General features: G+C 50.5%; 1 protein-coding gene across 9 annotated transcripts in view; it reads right to left on the minus strand.

Moving 5' to 3' along the window:
• ASTN2 (astrotactin 2) overlaps positions 1-19,462 on the minus strand; it is a 614,387-nt gene that overhangs the window by 174,165 nt on the left and 420,760 nt on the right. For all 9 annotated transcript variants that reach the window (XM_044992620.1, XM_044992622.1, XM_044992619.1 and 6 more), the window contains one exon: positions 4,293-4,558. In XM_044992620.1, the coding sequence (XP_044848555.1) occupies positions 4,293-4,558 (266 nt within the window). The remainder of the gene's footprint in view (positions 1-4,292; positions 4,559-19,462) is intronic.

Here is a 19,462-nt window from a genome sequence, read left to right on the forward strand (position 1 = left end):
GGCCCAGCACCGATTGACAGGCTGTGAGCCTGGAGAAGCCAAGTACCACCGAATGTGCTCCCCACACAGGGCCTGTCTGGCAGTGCTCATGGGGGCCCTGACTGCTCCCGGCTTGCTACTTAAGCCTGGGGTGGGAGGGACACCACAAAGTGGTCTGTGCAGCCAGGTGGATCCCCATCTGGGTCTATGACAGACCTTGCTTTGGTTCTTGGCTTCTGACCTCGGCGTTGGTTCTTGGTTTCTGACTCCAGCCCTACCCACTAGGCCTGACCACCCATGCCCTGGCCGTGACAATTCAGTAGGATTAATTTCAATAGGCAGTGAATTTAGCCCATGGGCATCATGAAAGTTTCCACTGCATATTCTCCTACCGGCAATCCTAACCCTGTAGGATGCCAACTTCTTTACAACAGAGGGCCTGCATCATTTCAACCCCAATTCTTTCTAGCAACGGGGACGCTGCGCTCTCCCCAGTAGAAATCATGCCTGGGACACCCAGGCTGCCATGCAGTGTACATCTGGCTCTCTCTCCACACTGGGACAGAGAGACCTGACTCAGTTTCCCACAGTAGCGACGGTGAGTTCTTACTGGGGGCTCATGGCTGGCAGCTGTGAATTACGGCTGATTGGCTCTGAATCCGTAGGGAGCTATCTCAACCAGCAGAGGATGCAGAGCTAACGGGGAGGAATAACCTGCTGAAAGCGACTGAGGCACAAGGAGGGGAGGAGCAGAGGAAGAGAGGAGCAGAGGGAAGGAATGGGGAGAAAGGGGCAGGCAGACCAGATGATAAAAAGGTTTAAAAATAAATGTACGAGGAGGAGGGAGAGAAAGGGGAAGAGAATGGAACAGAAGAAAATAGGAAGTGATATGAAATATTTGAGAGAGAGAGGGATGGACGGCAAAAGACAGCGAGCAAGCTGTGGTGGGGGTGGATATGGAAGACAAAAGGAGTTAATTACCTGTGTCCTACCACAGACAAAACCAGGGCCCCTAGCAGGACTGTGGGTGGGTAAGTGGGGCTTGTAACAAAGGCAAGCAGCAGAGACGCCAGCCGGACAAAGGAGGCCTAGGCCTGGGCTGCAGTGCAATGGTACCACATGACCATCGTCTGGCACATAACATGTACTCAGCGGACCACCATCCGCCAACACCGCACGCATCTACCTCTTCCCTGACCTTCCGTGCCGTCTTCTCCTGCACCCCTCCGCCTCGGAGACGCCTTCTCCTGAAGTTCTCAGAGCAGCCTCCCCCCTCTCTTTGGCACGGGATGCACAGGCGCAAGAGAATGTGCAGCTCAGATCCAAGCTCCGCCATTGGCAGGAACAGCTGCTGATGCAGAAAGTGTTGGGGGAAGGGAGGGAAGGCTCCTTCTCCCTCGAATTTGCACGCACATGCATGGAACCCCCGCCTGCAGAGACAGGCTCCCTTGGGGGGCATGCTTCTCTGTGTGCAAATGTAGCAGGTGCAGGGAGGAGAACGCGCGCATTAATCAAAGTCTCCGTAAAAGGGTGGTTGGTTTTTCCAGGGCCTCAGCAAAAAATACAATTCGGGGCTCGGTTCCAGCTGCGGCCGGTGGGACAGTCTCTCTTCCGCGGGACAGAGGGAGGGAGTGACGCTGCTGCTGGAGAAACGCAGCCCGTGTCCAACTCACCAAGCCAAACCGGAGGCCCTTCCAGGGCAGGGCACATGGGAACGTCGCTCCTGCTCGGAGCCTGGGAAGAGTGAGATCTGAACTCTGGGCACCCGGAGGGAGGAGGCGGTTGGGCGGGGACGGCCGCATCATGGTAGCGAAGGAGGGAGGGGTGACGGGGCGCGTTCCAGGAGGAGAGTGAGATGAGGAGACTGGAAGGCCGCACTGCCTCCTAGCACAGGCCAGCGTATGGGAAAGGGAGGGGTGGAGAAGCTGTCCTACTTCCTGGCGGATGAGCAGTAGCAGCAGGAGCTCTTTAGACTGGCTTGGTGTCTCTCTCTTTTTTCCCTGCCATTAACCTCTTGCCGGCTGGTGAACCCATTCCCCTTCCCCAAAACAAACTGACGTCTTGCAGAGCATCCCGAGGGAACAACCCTGCCCCGACTCTCCATCCCAGTAACATCCCAACCTACCGAACCGCATCACTGTGGCTCAGTGCCCGCTCCAGGCTATTCGCCCCCGACACACACACACTGCCTGCTGATTCCCGAATCCCTCTTGGCTCCACCTCAGCCTTCGGCAGCCTTCACTCTCTGTCCCTGCCCCACACCCTGCCTGTGGAGCAGGCAGCCCCCTCTGCTGCTAGGCGTAAGGGAGGGCGCTCCAGAGACCGAGCAGCCATTGTCTGGTTGGGTTATTCTGGGAGCTGTCTGCCTGCGTGAAGCTGCGAATAGCTCCCTCCTGCCTTGCCGCCCGAGAAGAAGCCAGTCTGTGTATCAGCCGCCGTGCATCAATCCCAGCTCTCAAAGGAAATCCCGCCCTGTTTGTTCCTGGGTCTGGCTTGGGGAAGAGGGGTTGCTGGTGTCCAAGCAGAAGTTCTCACATGGAAGGAGAGGGCAGGCTGATGGGATGGTGCTGGTGGTGGATGCACAGAGGCTGCTTAGACACCAAGAGCCAGCAATGTCCATCTTCTATGCTCCCTCACTGCAAAGGGGGGAGGGGAAGCAGCAGCTGCTGCCGGCGCAGCCCAGGCTTGTAGCATGGCGGCATTAGGGCCATGAAGTCTGCCAGTCTGAGGTCTCCAGGTCCAGGTGGGGCAGCTGGGGCTACACCTGCTTCCTGACACTGCAACCCTCCTGCACTTCACCCGCCACAAGCGGGAGAAGCTCCCGAGCCTCGTTGAAGGACGGGCAGCTGTAAAAGCCATGATCAGGGGGCGGCTGGGCCAATCCAGGGCACAGAGAGGAACGGGGAGCCTTTGCCAAGGACGTGCAGAAGCGGAGGTTGGAGAAAGATGGAGGGATTGTGAGAGGCAGCGGTAGTTGTAATGAGGCACAGACTGATGGAGGCGGGGGCAGATAAAGACGATGGAAGAGAAACAAGGGAGAGTGAGAAATGGCTACACGGAGAGAGGCAGGCAGATTGGGGTGGAGAAGGAGACGGAAGGAGAGCGAGGGGCAGAGAGAAGGACGGACAGGACCAGGGTGAGGGAAGGAGGCAGAGGGAGAGAGGTGCTCTGCCCTCTGAGGGTGTGGGAGAGCGCGGGGGAACCACACTAGGTGGTCACACCTCTGCTCGGGGCTGGGATTGTTTCCAGACCTGCAGCTCCCCTCGTCCCACCCACAGCTGCCGCGCGCTGGCTCGCTCTGAGCCCCTTAATCAAGTGCAGGCTCGGTGCTAATAAGTGACTTTAAACAGGTCTGTCATTTTTGGATTGGGGGCCGGGGGTGAAGGGGGGGGGGAGCAGGGACCGGGGAAACCAGCAAATAAATCTACATCTGATTAACATTTACGTTCCTGTAGGATTTGCAGAGAGCAAGAGACGGGAGAGAAACCAGTGCCAGAGGGGAGGCTGATCCTAGCATCGCTTGCACCTGTTAGAGTAACAGTGACCTCCAGTGGCTGGTTGGGTGAATCCCAGGGGCCTGTTCCCAGGCCCTGTTCCCTATGCACGGGATGGGCTGAGATGTGGGCTGTGATTTGCAAAGTCCTAGGGCACTGAGAATCTCCGCCAGACTCCCCAGGCACATCCAAGGGGTGCCACCCCAGGTCCTGATCCTACATACAAGGCAGCCATTGTCCTGGTTTGTTGAATCCGAGGGGCGTCCGTGGGAAAGATCCAGAGCTGTGTTTTCAGCTGTGGATGATCATTAGGAACGAACACACACACACACTCTCTCTCACTCGCTGCCGGTACTGTCCTGCTTTGCATCCAAGGGGAGAATGATTTGGATACTGAAAGGGGAGCAGGAGAGAGAGAGAGGGATTCATGCGAAACAGTGAGAAAAGGAGTGATGGGGGGCGAGGGGAGGGAGGGATGCTCCCAGGCTGCTTGAGACACATGGACACAATGGCATGTTTTGGCCTTTCCGTGGTGGTGAGGATAATTTGGTTAGGCTCTCAGATACTGTGACGACTAGTGTAGGATCAATGGCTATGACAGAGAGGTATTATTTGTTTTGCGGTAGTGGCTAGAAGCCCCAGTCACGGACCAGAGCCCCATGGTGCTAGGGGCTGTACAAAAACAGAACAAAAATACAAAGAATTTCCCCAAAGAGCTTCCAAACTGGATAGAGAGATCGACGGGAAGAAGAGACGAGGTGAGGAAAGGAGGGAGCGAGAGGAGTTTCCAGAGCAGGTTTCATCCCCCACCTCACTCACCTCCTTCGTGTCATTGTCCGGTATCAGCGTGTACAGGGGCACCACCCGGTTAATTTCCAGCAGCACCGGGGATGGGCTGAGTTGCTCCTTGCCTGGGCGCCGACACAAGTGGCAGGTGGAGGGGCAGCGGCCCTTTTCTTCACAGTGGATCTCCACGCCTGAGATCAGCTGGTCGTCCGAGAGCATCTGCGCTGTCAGCAGGCCCGAGAGGTAGGTGATGAATGGCATGGACTTGAGCTCCTTCTTTGTACCGAGTTCAGTGGTTTCTGTTTAGGGAACGGGGAGAAGGGAGGGTGGGGAAAAAGACCAGCGCAAAATAAATTTCAGCCCAGTCAAACATTTTCTGTCGCCAAACCAAACACCATAAGCAGTCAGGACAAATGCAGCTGTTTACAGCGCAGGTCTTGTGGGACCAGGCTGGGACGGAGGCACAAGAGAAGGGAAGGTAGATAAAGAGAAACATGAGATTTTCACACTGCTGTTTGGTGTGGCTGGCTGAAAAATGGGACGTATTTTCAGTGAAATGTTTCTAAAGAAATGGACATCTTTGTGTTTTAACTTGCAGATTTGTTTTTTGATTTTTCAATAAAATGAAAACCAACAATTTTTGGTTTTTGGGAAAAAAAATGGTTTCCAGTTGCCCTTTCCCCTTTGTCTCCCTTATTTTCACCCCTCCCTGCCCCTTTTTTCCAGTGAAACAAAAGGGAAAATACCCGTCAGAAAAGAATTTTTTCATAGAATCGTAGGAGTGGAAGGGACCTCGAGAGGTGATCTAGTCCAATCCCCTGCTCTCATGGCAGGACTAAGTATTATCTAAACCACCCCTGACAGGCGTTTATCTAACCTGATCTTAAATATCTCAACTGATGGAGATTCCACAACCTCACTGTGCAATTTATTCCAGTGCTTAACCTCCCTGACACTTAGGAAGTTTTTCCTAATGTCCAACCTAAACCTCCCTGGCTGCGATTTAAACCCATTGCTTCTTGTCCTAGCCTCAGAGGTTAAGAAGAACAATTTTTCTCCCTCCTCCTTGTAACAACCTTTTATGTACTTGAAAACTGTTATCAAGTCCCCTCTCAGTCTTCTCATCTCCAGACTAAATAAACCCATTTTTTCCAATCTTCCCTTACCAGTCATGTTTTCTAGACTTTTAGTAATTTTTGAAGCTCTTCTCTGAACTTTCTCCAGTTTGTCCACGTCTTTCCTGAAATGTGGCACCCAGAACTGGACACAGTACTCCAGGAAATGCATCCCAGAATGATGTTTGCTTTTTTTTACAACAGTGTTACACTGTTGACTCATATTTAGCTTGTAATCCACTATGACCCCCAGCTCCCTTTTCACAGTACTCCTTCCTAGGCAGTCATTTCCCATTTTGTATGTGTGCAACTGATTGTTCCTTCCTAAGTAGAGTACTTTGTATTGATGCTTATTGCATTTCATCCTATTGACTTCAGACCATTTCTCCTGTTTGTCCAGATCATTTTGAATTTTAATCCTCCAAAGCACTTGCAACCTCTCCCAGCTTGGTATCATGCACAGACTTTATAAGTGTACTCTCTAGGCCATTATCTAAATTATTTTCATTTAGGAAAACACAAAATAAACACACACTTTTTCATTGGAAAGAAAAAAACGTCAACAAAATCAAAGCTGGCCGGCTCTTCTGCTTAGGAATGGTGCTGTCCAATACACCAGCAATACTCATAGACTCATAGACTTTAATGTCAGAAGGGACCATTATGATCATCTAGTCTGACCTCCTGCACAATGCAGGCCACAGAATCTCACCCATCCACTTCTATAACAAACCCCTAGCCTATGTCTGAGTTATCGAAGTCCCCAAATTGCAGTTTGAAGACCTCAAGCTGCAGAGAATCCTCCAGAAAGTGACCCGTGCCCCATGCTGCAGAGGAAGGCGAAAAACCTCCAGGGCCTCTGCCAATCTGCCCTGGAGGAAAATTCCTTCCCGACCCCAAATATGGCGATCAGTTAAACCCTGAGCATGTGGGCAAGACTCACCAGCCAGACACCCAGGAAAGAATTCTCTGTAGTAACTCAGATCCCAACCCATCTAACATCCCATCACAGACCACTGGGCATACTTACCTGCTGATAATCAAAGATCAATTGCCAAATTAATTGCCAAAATTAGGCTATCCCATCATACCATCCCCTCCATAAACTTATCAAGCTTAGTCTTGAAGCCAGATATGTCTTTTGCCCCCACTACTCCCCTTGGAAGGCTGTTGCAGAACTTCACTCCTCTAATGGTTAGAAACCTTGGTCTAATTTCAAGTCTAAACTTCCTAGTAAATACTAATGAAAGCTCACCCAGACACAGCATCTTAATTCCAGACCAGGTTTGCTGGAAGGCTCATGACCCTTTCAAACAACTTTGCACCCACTTTGCAGGGAGACAGTGGCTGTTGTGGGATTCCAGGTCTCGGATATGCAAAACCACGTGAAGCACTTTCAATGGGGTTTTGCTGTGGGTTTCTGGGTGCATCAAACCATGGGAGGTGTGAGCTCTGTGAGGATCAAAGACAGGAAGCTTCAGGCAGCTGAGTTCAGGAAGGAATGATGCCCCTGCAACCTTCCATTCTTCCCCAATGCACACAAATGCACCACTTGGGGATGGCAAGCATCACAATTTACTCTTAATCATCAAGTACTGGGCAAGAGTCTAGGTTACACAAACCAGCTGATAGCCCCATTGTCTGGTGTGAGACAAGCCCTGTGATCATTATAATTGAGAATTTATTATTATTATTATTATTATTAAAATTAGGGTGGTACCTAGATACCAATCACCTTCGGGCTCTCTGGTGCTGGGTGCTGTACAAATAGATAGTATGCGACAGTCCCTGTCCCAAAAAATGCTCCACCTCCAAAGTGGCCATGTCAAAGTTGGTGGAACTCTGGTTCAAATCCTGTCCCCACCCCCTTCCTGCTCTCTCGCTATCTGTTGCGGAGGATACAGTAAGGAGTAGGGCTCTGAAACTGAATAGAAAGGGGGTGGGAAATACGTTGAATGTTAGAAATATGCTTCTCTGTAGAGAGGGTGACTGGGACCTGGCATGACCTTCTTGTTGCTCATGGAGCCGGCTGCAGCATGGAGCTTTACATTTGCCACCTCTGAAGTTCTCTCCTCCAGAACCAAGCTGACACATCTCGATACCCCCTCACCTCCCCATACAGCGTTGCCGTGTTGTCACGTGAGGTCACGATGCTGGGTCAGTCCCAAATATAGATCAATGAAACAGCTTGCTGGGTAGGGAACAAACCAAGCCCAAAGTGAAACAGCAGGTTACCCAACACAAGGCAAAGAATCTTTTGAAGGTAAGTTGGAGGAAAAGGTTTCCTCTACGAAGAAAATCCTGCTCCTGTCATGAGGATCATAACATTCTCCACCCCAAGCGGGGGGTCCGGGCTCAATCCTCATTGCAAAGTGTTTTGAGATACGATGATGAAAGGAGCCATGGAGGCACAACGTGTTATTAATGAATATTACAACATTAGCACATGGCCTTTTTTTTTTCTGAAACAGATTCAAGTGTTTGCAACCACTGTGCAACTTCCTGGCTGTCCTAATTCCAAGGAGATAAATCCTGAGGTCCTGCTCCAGCCAAACTCTTGCCAAGATCAATGAGAGCTTTGCATGAATAAGATCTGAGTGAAAAATTGAGAACAGGCTTCAGGCTTTTGCTCTCCCAGTGAGCGGCCTCTTCTCTGACAGCAGAAGTGGTCTCTCACTAAAAAGTCTGAAACACAATTTAAGATCACAGCTTTAGGGCTGCAAGAGGCTCCCAGGTGGGATGATCCAGGAGAGAGAGCCTGGAGCTGCAGAGTCTGTCTGCTTTCGGGAAGCTGATACAGCTGAAACACATCTCTGTTCCATAGCCAAATAAAGAGCATGTGTAACAGCAAATATATAGTGAGCGCAGCAACCCCCAGGAAAGGTACCATGAGGGGAGGCTACTGCTCTTGGCAGCAGCCCCATGGCACTGAGGACGAGGCTAAGGAAGAAAGAGGGTTGCCTAAGTGTCCTCAGTTTACAGTGACACGCAGCTGATCTGGCAAGGCACTTGCCAATTAGAAATACAAATAACCGCAGCATTCATTCATTATCCTCTAAGCTCTTCGAGCCAGAGACGGAGCCTCATGTCCTTTGACTGACTGTCAGAGAATGCTGCTGTACGCGGGATCAAGGACATCGCAAGAAGAGCAAACACATTCCCACTAACCAACCTTTCGGCGGGAATAAAGTGGGGTCGTTACTGAGATAAACAAAACAAGGCTGTGAAGGAGGCATCTCTATATCTGGGGAGACAGCAGTATCTACAGACATATAGAATGAAAGCGGGAAGCCATTCCCGGAGGGATTCTGCTCTTCAAAGGTGGCTCCAGGCTACTTCCAACGTTGTCAGAGAAAGCCATGGAGCTTAGTGGAGTGGCTGAGGGAGCTGTGAGCGGATGCATCCTTCTGCAGGCCTCCTCTTGCTCCTGGACATGGTTAAAGGGTTTTTTGTTTGTTTACTCTACGTACTGAGTGGATTTATTAAAAAAAAACACACACACACAAAAAGCCCCCCTCTCTCATCTGTGAAACTTCCATTCCAGCTTTCAGACTGCGCGGGGGAGACAGGGCATGTGAGGAGGCTGGGAGGTGCATGGAAGTGGAAGAGAAGGGGAACCAGTTGACACAGGGGATTTACAGTGGGTTATGGAGCCTTCCCTCCTGGCATCTCTGGTTTGATGGGTATTGGCCAAAAGCCTCAACGTCTAAAGGCTGTGGGTGGCCTGAGTTAAGGCCTGGTAAGAGACGCAGTCAATGGATGTTGCAGGTGCTCATTCGGGAGATCAGGCCACAGTGGTCTCAGGGCACTGTCTAGTAGTAGACCGATGCCCAAATCTCTCAAACACACAAATTCCTGCCACCATCCTGAGTGCTTCTTGGCCTCCTGGTGGCCAGTCTCAGCAGAGGCCAAGGGCGGGTTGCCAACCCTTCCGCTTTCACCGGGAGTCTCCTGGAAGCAGGCTCTATCTCCCGGTGGCTACTTCAGCCAAACCGAGAGATTTTGGGTGCTAACAGTCCAGAGCGGCAGTGGAGCTAAGGCAGGCTACCTTACCTGACATGGCTCCGCACTGCTCCCGGAAGAGGCCAGCACCAACCCTGCAGCCCCTGGGGGGCCGGGGTGTCTCCGCACGCTGCCCCCACCCCGAGCGCTGATTATGCAGCTCCCATTGACCGGGAACTGCGGCCAGTGGAGATGTGGGGGCGATGCCTGCGGACAGCGGTGCACTGAGACCCGCTGCCCTCCCATGCCTAGAAGCCGCGGCCAGAGGGATGTGCTAGCCACTTTTGGGAGCCACCCGAGGTAAGCGCCGTCCCCTCGCCATCTCCTGCACCCAACCTCCCTGCCCCAGCCCAGAGCCCGCACCCAAACTCCCTCCCAGAGCCTGACCCCTCATCCCCTCCTGCACAGCAACTGCATTCTACAATGCACCCCTCAGGAAGTATGCTTGAAAATAGCCTAGCATTGAGAGGCAACGTGGTCCAGTGGATAGAGCACTGGACTGGGGATCAGAAATCTTGTGTTCATTTCCTGATTCTGCCAGTGACTTGGGTAAGCCATTTCCCCTCTCTGTGCCTCTATTTCCTTTCCTACCTTTTGTCTATTTAAATTGTAAGTTCTTTGGGTCAGGGACTGCCTCTTGATAGGTGTTTGTACAGGGCCGAGCACAATGGTGGATGGGCTCTTAGGTGCTACTACAACACAGAAAATAATGACTAGACTGAACAAACATTAATCTCTCTTTGCAAGAAAATCAGTCCAAAGAACACAACCCGTGCAATGAATCCATCATGCTGATCTTCATCACCCCAGCCAATGGCAAGTGCCAGTGGGGGACAGAGGGAGCTCGGAAGCAGGGGGAGAGGGTGGGAGAGAGGCTTAGGTGGTGTGGTACAAAGGAGACTCTGGGGATGAGAGGTATGTAGACAGGTACTTTCCAGCGTGGGACCCTTCTGGGATTATCCCTCCCCCTCTCAGAGGAGAGAATGTGAAGAGGTAGAAGAAAGCCCTGTCCCTGTTTTGTATGCAGACCAAGACAATCCCTGAAGAAGCCAAGGAGCAAATGGGCCATGAACTCCCCCTTTGCCCTCGAAGGGGGTCCCAGCTTGTGCAGGATTAAAGCACATCGTTGGGGCAGCATAGAGAGGGGTTCCATCAGTTTTGACGATAGACAAAGGAGCTCAGGACTTTGACTTGCACCTCGAGAGGTTGACCTTGGCTCCTTTTGGAAAATGGGTTACACCAATCTCCTAGAACTGGAAGGGACCCCGAAAGGTCATCAAGTCCAGCCCCCTGCCTTCGCTAGCAGGACCAAGTACTGATTTTGCCCCAGATCCCTAAGTGGCCCCCTCAAGGCCTGAACTCACAACCCTGGGTTTAGCAGGCCAATGCTCAAACCACTGAGCTTTCCCTCCCTGTTTCAATAGTTCAAACGGAAGTGCAGTCCATTTCCCCTCACCTGTAACCAATGGAAACTACCCTCTTCTTCCCCAAATTTTCTGAATGATTTGGCACCATGGGCCTTGGTCAGAACAACTTCTCTTTGAGTAGAGAGCAAGGCGTTCCTGCTGGAGGTACTAGGATCTCACCTATCAATGTAAAAAAGCAAAATCAAGGTGCTAGGTCAACTGCTCCTTGAAAGGACAAGGGGACTCTGATACCTGTGCAGACCAGGGAGGTCCCTCACTGGTCAGAGAGCTTTGATTATGCAGCAAGCTCACCCTGGGCTCTCAGTAATGGGAGATTCTTCAGGGACTCAGGTGAGTCCTGCGAGAATTGTTAACAAAGGATTCTCTGGGGCGAGGTGGGAACTGGGCTATTTATGCCCTTTCTTTATTACAACTGAATCCCTAAACACATTGGAGGGTGGGATCGTGTCTCAGACTGGGCTTCCTTTGGTCTCAGGGGTGGTTGTTTCTTAGGTCAATGGTGCAATGTGATTCAATCAATAGTTGGTGTTCCCCTGCTTTGCACAGACATAGGGCACAACTGCAAGCAACAGGGCTTGGAAGACTAGACAGCCTGGCAGATTAAGAAAGGGCTACAGAATGGTTTGGTGCTAAATTTCCAGTTCCCATCTAGCCCAGGGCGGCAGTGCCCCAAAGACAACAGCTGTGGATGGCAGTTCTGAGGAGCCTTTGTGAAATGAGTGGTGGGATTTCAGGTAAGTTCCTAGAAGCCACATCATAAAAAAATCATCCGACCAATTTCCCCCTTTCTTAGCAGTCAAACAAGAATACTGAACCAGCCATGGAGATTAAACGACATAGACCTCCCTAGAGTTGGTCACTCCATACCGTCCCTCTAAAACCGTTGGGCCTCACAGCTGAACCTTGTCATTAATTTTGTCCAAAGAGGAACTAAGAAGAGGGAAGTGAGCTTCTTGGGCCTCTCTCACTGATGAGTTTCCGTTGCCTGAGAAGGTCAGGGTGCAATACCTAGGGGCTGCAGGGTTTCTGAGCGGACCGGTCACCTTCTTGCCTTATTTAGAGTGGGAATGTATTTAAAACTGGGTGACTCGGGTCAAGCAAATTACTAGAAATATGTTATGAAGACCTACCATTAGAACTTGATATTAATTTAGGAGCTATTACAATGGAAAAATGTTACTCTGTTTGCCTGGAAAAAAGGCATATGCAAAATCCTCCAGGTACAAGCTGTTTCTTCGACTTAGAGAGGAACAAGCAGGTTTTAGACCATTAAGCTCATGTGCACACCATACTGTTGTTCTCAGATATATTACAGAACAAAGTGTGGAGTGGAAAGAAGCCACTGTGATAAGTTTAATAGATTTCCAAAAGTCTTTTGACACTATACACAGAGACAGACTTTGGAACATTAGGGCATGCTACAGAATACAAGAAAAAAAATAATTAAAACAATCAAGGATCTGTGTGTTTTTTGCTGAGGACATTGTCCTACTTAGTTCAACACATCACTTCATGGAAGGAAAGACCTAGCTTTTGGCAGATACAGCAAAACAAGTTGATTTGTTCCTTAACAAGGAGAAGACAAAATATATGGCTACCAATGTTCCAAAAGCAACCATTAGACTGGAAAAAGAAACACTAGAAGAAATAAGTCATTTTACAGATCTAGGGAGTGAGATGTCCAATCATGGTGACACCATGTTAGATGTTAAGCAACGAACATAAAGAGTAGCAAACAACTTCCATAAACTTGAAAAGATTTGGAAAAGTAGCATAATTGGCTCTGACACAGAAATATGAATTGTTCATACTGGCATCATGTCTGTCCTCCTTTATGGAGCAGAGTCATGGAAATCTACAACAGAAATTTATAAGATGATGAATTCATTCCAAGTAAATGTCTGCAGGAGATCTTCAGAGTTCATTGGAAAGAGAGGCTTGCAACATCAGAAATTCTAAGTAGAGCAAACTAATCTAAAACATCAACTATGGTAGGGAGACAACGATGGACATATTTAGGACACCCTCGAAGGATACCAACAACATAACTTTCACAGCAAGTGATACTATGGACAAGAGGGGAAAAAAAGAGGACGGCCTAGAGAAATATTATGCAGAACAGAGAGAGAAGCCAAATCCATCCACATGATATTCAGAAGCCTGAACAGACCAGCACAAGACTGAAATAAATGGTGGAAACTGGCGCATGCCCTACGCCCCTGAGGGTGGAGGAGGCTAAAGAGAGAAAGAAGACCCAGGTCTTGACTTCCAATATTTTCTTCCCTTGGAGCCTTTCTATAAGAGGGAAATGACCCATTGCTGACACTACTTGTCAACAGGCCCACCTTGTTCCTCCTCCCACTGGTGCTGAAATCTGTTGGTGTTGAGGGGATGAACCATTTTCAATCCTGATGCAGAAATCTCAAGACTCCTTAACCCACCCAACCTCTATTGGTCTTTTTGCAACAGGGCTAGAAAACAGACTTGTCCCATGTACATGAAGCACAGGTGACATGAGAAGTTTGCCTCCGGGAGTTACTCTCGTGGGTCAATGGGGCTACTCACTCCTTATCTGTGTGAGTAAAGGGCTCACAGCCTGGCCCTATCTCTGCAGGGTGAACTTGACTCTGATTTGGAGAAGAATGACTTAGTGCTGGGGGCTCAGTCTGATTTTGGTCACCAGTCTCGGCGTGATATTCCTAAATGCCATTAGTGCAAGGGCCCAGGTAACCGGGTGCTTCTTGAATTGAAACACTTATGGCCCAACCCTGTAGCTGGTGAAATAAATGAGTTTTCCCAATGGCTTAGATAGGATCAAAACCAGATTCAGTATATCATCTCCTAAGGTACTCACACACACACACAATGTTACTCTCTCAAAGCATCCTGGGGCCAGTGGGACGATGTCTTTGAGGGTGGTCACGTTTCAGATGATCCAAAGCCTTGTTAAAGAACTGTCCTTTAAGGGCTGTGTGGGGCACATGCAGGGCATGACAATGGTGGCTGAGTACAGTGTATCCAATGTGATGGATGAGTGATTCCTCATCTGCCTTTTCGTCAGTGTGGACTTTTGCTAGTGCTGCAGCGACTCAGTGAAACCAAGCAACATCTGTTCAGAAGCCCCACACGATAGATGCATCATGGCAACTTGTGGGAGTTATTAGGGTATTTCTCTGAAGGAAGCAAGGTACAGCACCCAGGAGTCTGAAGAGGTAACCCACTGGCCATTCTGGGACAGAACTTTTTGCATACATGGTCTTAAAGCCATTTATGCAGCCCGTCACTGAAAGGCAAATGAGAACAGCATTCTGGAATCACTGGCTGTCATGTAATGTGATAGTTAAAATTGCAGGATTTCTGTTCTATGGACAGCGCTTCATAGTGCTGGAATGCCAGAGGGAGATTAATATTGCTACTACTAAAATAATAATAGCTAGTTCCTAAACAGTGCTCTTCATCCGGAGATCTCCGAGTGGACAATGACCTTGATAATGGCCCTGAGATTTCACATCATGCCTTTTGTTTTAAAGCATCCAAAATCCTTCTAAAACCAGGAATCACTCCACTCACCACAAAAATGCAGCAACCTCAGGGGTGGAACATGGCAGAGTTTAGAACAGAAAGGGAAGAAAAATATGGTATCCAACTGAAACTGCATTTAGGGAGGCAGACGTGAAGTTATCCAGGCTGGAATCTCCCCTGGTAATTGGGGGAATACATCTAATCGTTGCGAAAAGCCACTCAATCTTTGAGGATTCAGGACCTCAGTTTTACATCTCCTCCGAAAGTTCAGGCAAGTCTACCTCCCACTGATTGTAGGACAGCTGGCAGCACAGCGGAGGGGCATGTCTACACTACAGGCACAGTGGTGGCACAGCTACAACGCTGCAGCTGGAGTGCTGGAGTGTAGACGCTTCCTACATCAGCCGTGTAGATAATCCACCTCCCAGAGCAGTCATAGCTAGAGCAACAGAAAAATTCTACACTGCGGCTTCAGTCATCTTAACTACGGCTTAATGGGAATTTTTCATACCCCTGAGCGACATAGCTAGGCTGATCTAAATTTTAAATGTAGTCCAGGGTTTAGACACTCTGTTACTGTGAGACAGGGGAGTGGGGATGTATGGATGATGTGTATTCACTGCACCAGCTGTAGTTTCTTGGGGTTGCCAGTTTATTACTTAGTGCAATAATATCCCATTTGTTTGCCAGTTCCTCCAAAGGCAGTTAGAAAGAAAATCAATCATAGTATTTGCCTGGGAGTTTCTCCTGTACCAAGACATTGTTAGAGCAGTAAACAACAGAGCTATGAAGTAGTCTGACAGCTTTAACTATGCCTGCTATTAGTTATGGGCAAACATTACTCAGGTCTGCCATGAAAGCCTGATTGCAATATCCACAAAGACCTCAGCAGGGCACCTTCAGTGACACGTATCCACCTGTACAATAACTGCCCAATGCCAAGCACACTGTTGGATCTCAGTAAATAATAACAAGAACTCACAGTATTTATACCGGCCGGAATGCATTGCCAGGCTGCACTGTACTGAACGGAGCATGCATACACACAGCCAGTGTGAGCCAGGCACGGCAGAATCCCCCATGGGATGGGGCCGTTGGGCTATACGGCAACTAAACTGGTCCACGGCAGTATCTGTCCCAGCTGTGTGTGCGAGCGTGTGTGTGTATGTGTGTGCGTGTGTGTAAGAGTGTGAGCATGTATTTCGGAAATGTGTGTGCAACAGCCTAAGCACATGAGGCCAGGAGTGTGTGTGTGAGAGAGAATGGGGTGTGTACGCTCATGTGCGGGACAGTGTGCGTGCAAAACCAGCCTCATCTCGAGTGTATCAGGTGGGGCACATGGCTAAAGAATCTGTTTTCTGCGAGTGACTGCTACCCTCTAGTGGTGTTCCAGAGCAATGGCTCTTGGGGGGAAAACCCCCACAGCTAGATTGTGTGCGGTGTTGTTGTAACCATGCTGTTCCCAGGATATTAGAGAGACAAGGTGAGGTACTAACTTTTGTTGGACCAACTTCTGTTGGCAACAGAGACAGGTTATCAAGCTTACACAGAGCTCTTCTTCAGGTCTGGCAAAGGTACACAGAGCATCACAGCTAAATACAAGGTGGAACAGATTGTTTAGCATAAGTAATGGACACATTGAAAGGGACCACTCAAGATGAAATTGCCCATTAACATCTGTCCAGTCATTGCGGGCGGGGGGGAGCAGGGTTACAGATTGTTGTAATGACCCATAAATCCAGGGTCTCTATTCAGTCCATGATTTTTAGTGTCTAGGAAAGTGATGAATTTAAGCTCCTAGGTTTGTCTTTTGAAGGTGTTGTGCAGGTTTCCTTTGAGGATCATGTGGGGGTGGAAATTTCCAGTGGTACTGCAGCTGTCCTAGGGTTAGAGGGTGCCACTCCTGCACTGCATTCACAGTAAAAAAAACCAAGGGAATCCGGAACCCCTTCCCCAAGAGTGAACTAGGGTGGAGCCTCTGATCACAGAGCGTGGGACTTTCTGGAGAAAACTCCCCATACTAAATGCTGATGGGCCAGCTGAGAAGACGCTGCTTTCCCAGACCGAACCGGTGGGGAGAAACGTTGCAAAGGTGTATTACTGGCTCCCTGCCCCCCAATACATACAGCCCTTTGCAATGAACCTAGACGCTCTGTCTGCTGATCATGAGGAAGAGACTAATGGGTTGGAGCCTTTTCTGCCCGTCTCAGAGATTCCTACGCAGACAAGGGACCATGTGCAGACACAGAGGCTGTTCCAGCTCTGGCAGGTGCCTGTGGCCTTCCTGCTCAGGAGAAGAGGGCTGCAGCTGACTGGAGCCAGAAGGAAAGTGGGATAACAAGGCAGGCATGAGGCTGCCCAGCGTTATGAGCCCCAGAAGGTACATGTGGGGAGATGCATTTAGTTGCACGGAGCGCTGGGGGCCTGATTGCGACAGCTCAGCTCCTGCTAGTCTTGGACGGTATCTCTCAAATTACTCCCTGCCAAGGAAATTCCCGCCTAGCCCCCTTTTCTGCTACAAACCCAGGCCCGGATGCTCCAAGGTCCTGCGCCCCCTCGACTCGGACTGACCTCAATGGGACTTGACAATGCCTTGCAGAGAACACTCGCCACCATCTATGATAGGGGCTGTGGCTTCTTGCTCAGGCATGTAACTGCTGTGGGTGTTGAGCTAACTCTGCCGGGCCAGGTGGAAAAGACCCTCTGTTGCTCGCCTTCACTTGGGTTCCAGCCCTGGAGCGTGGGACGGCTCAGGGGCAGCTTGATTTGAGGAGCTGACGGGCAGGAGCTGGGTCCCAAGCTGGAAAAGCTACGGGAGATCCTGGAGGAACTTGGGATGTAGGCTGCTCTCCCCATGGTTCTTTGTGGCAGAAATGCCTCCTGAAATGGTCCCTCCACCAGAGAGGAGTATCTGGGCTATCCTGGGGGTTATACAGTCCCTTGGCATGGTCTAGGCTTAAGGCAGATCTTGAATTTGCATCAGATTCTTCACATTCCCCTTTCCTGAGCCGGGCATGAGGAAAGAGGAAGCGGTGGAATCTCTCTACTCCCTCTAGTCCTCCACAGCCTTCTCTGAACACTTCCTAGCAAAGGACTCTACCAGAGAAACCCCGCTTCCCTGGAGTCTCCCTCTAGCACGCCCATCGCTGGGAGCATGGTAGGACTGCGTGGTAGATGCTCCCACAGAAAACCCACACTTCTCAAGGGGGCAGGCTGCAGGCTGCCACAATGGCTCGTGGGAAATGTTGTGCTTGCTCCTCAGACCACTGACCTGGCTGTGTGGTAAACAGGCTTGGCACTAAGCATTTGCTGGGACTGGGGCCAGGGAGACCCCGATACTGAGATGGGTTGGGCAGAATCACGCCTCGAGGTTTTCAGAGTTTAATGGCTTATGCAGGGACCCTGTTTCAATGTTCCTTGCTGAAGGTACCACAAGGAAAACATCTGGGAGGCAGAGTCATTCCACAGCCCTCGGGTTGTCCAGGCCTGTTCTGAGTTAACATCAGGCTCAGACACGAGGACTACATTTAGCAAGAAAATCTCACAAAACCATAACAACAGCCCAACAGCATATCCAGGCTGGGAAAAAAGCTGGGGGAGGCTTTTAAATCACACTAATAAACCCTATAAAAGGGGAAAGTGCAGGCATCATTGCTGAGCTGACTTTTACAAGGTGTTAGCTCTGTGGAGACCTGGGAGGCACGCACTGTGACCTTACAGTCTGCGCATGCTATTGCGCCTGGCTGCTTAAGGGAAGGATTGCAGACCTCCCCTGCATGCACTCCTGCAAGATTGGGCCTCTCTCATTGCCCTCCCCTCCTCAAACAGTTACAGGTCCTCAGAGGCCGCTCTGTAGCTCAGCAAACCACTTGACATTGCTGGAGTTTATCTCATGGGGTGCAGGTCAAGAACCATCCTTTCCACACCGGGAGTCTAATGTCTCACCCACTCCTCTCTCTCCCCACGGCTAATTTCCCCTAGGATGCCAGTGGTTTACTGAGCCACCTCACCAAGTCCTGCCTGGTTGCCTGAATCACCGCTAGTGTGAAAAGGCAGCTTCCCAGACATAAGTCTCCGTGACCTTGGACCTGGGCTGCCAGTTCTCTCCGTCTCCCTGTTCCTAACAGCGTGAGGTCCCTACAGCCTCAAGGTCCTATTAATCAATCACTGTTATGTGCAGTGTTGTAGCCATGTTGGTCCTGGGATATTAGAGAGACAAGGAGGGATAAGGTAATATCTTGTATTGGATCAACTTCTGTTGGTGAAGGAGACAAGCTTTGAATCGTACACTGAGCTTTTCTTCAGGTCTGGGAAACTAACTCGGAGTGTCACTATTAAATATAGTGTGTTCCACCTTGTATTGAGTAATGTCACGACAGCAGCAGATTCCAAGGCGGCAATTCTTCCTTCCCTGTCAGTGCAAAAAGGATCCTAATCAGCGTTCCCTCTAATTTTTCCCACCCATGTGCGGAATAAATTTTGTGATGTGCAGCAATATGGAGGTATGCGTGACACATCACCTTCATATTGGGGCACATAAAAATCATGTGGTGGGGGTGGGGCTGAGGGGTTTGGAGGAGGATCAGGGCTGGGGCAGACGGTTGGGTGCACAGGGTGAGGGTTCCAGCTGGGGGTGTGGGCTCCGGGGGCCCGGGATGAGGGGCTTGGGGTGTAGGAGGGTGCTCTGGGGGCTATGGCGGGGCGAGAGGACTCCCCCCAGTTCTCTCTCCCCGCAGCAGCACCTGGACTGGGAGGGAGAGGCACCTCTCCCCACCACAGCAGCTCTGGGGCTGGGGCCATAGGATAGGCACCCCTCCCCCGGCAGGTCCGGGCCAGGACTGGGTTTGGGCTGGGGGAGGGGCCGGAACACTGGCCGCAGCTGGGTTTGGGCCAGGGTAGGGGCGCCACGGCTGGGTCTGAACTGGGGGGCCCCGGCAGGTTGGGGGCCGAGCTAGGTTGGGGCCAGGGGAGGAGCGACCCTCCCCTGGCCGCGGCAGGTCCCCTGAGTGCCTGTGTGGTGCTAAAAAGGCTGCACAGCTTACAGGGAACTTAGGTCCTAAGGGCACCGCCAATATCCAGACAAAACACAGCTTGTGTTTCTAACTGGGACTCCTGGACTGCCAGCAGCAAAACGTGA

The sequence above is a fragment of the Mauremys mutica genome, chromosome 18, assembly GCF_020497125.1.
Source record: "Mauremys mutica isolate MM-2020 ecotype Southern chromosome 18, ASM2049712v1, whole genome shotgun sequence".
In the NCBI taxonomy this organism is placed as follows: Eukaryota; Metazoa; Chordata; order Testudines; family Geoemydidae; genus Mauremys; species Mauremys mutica.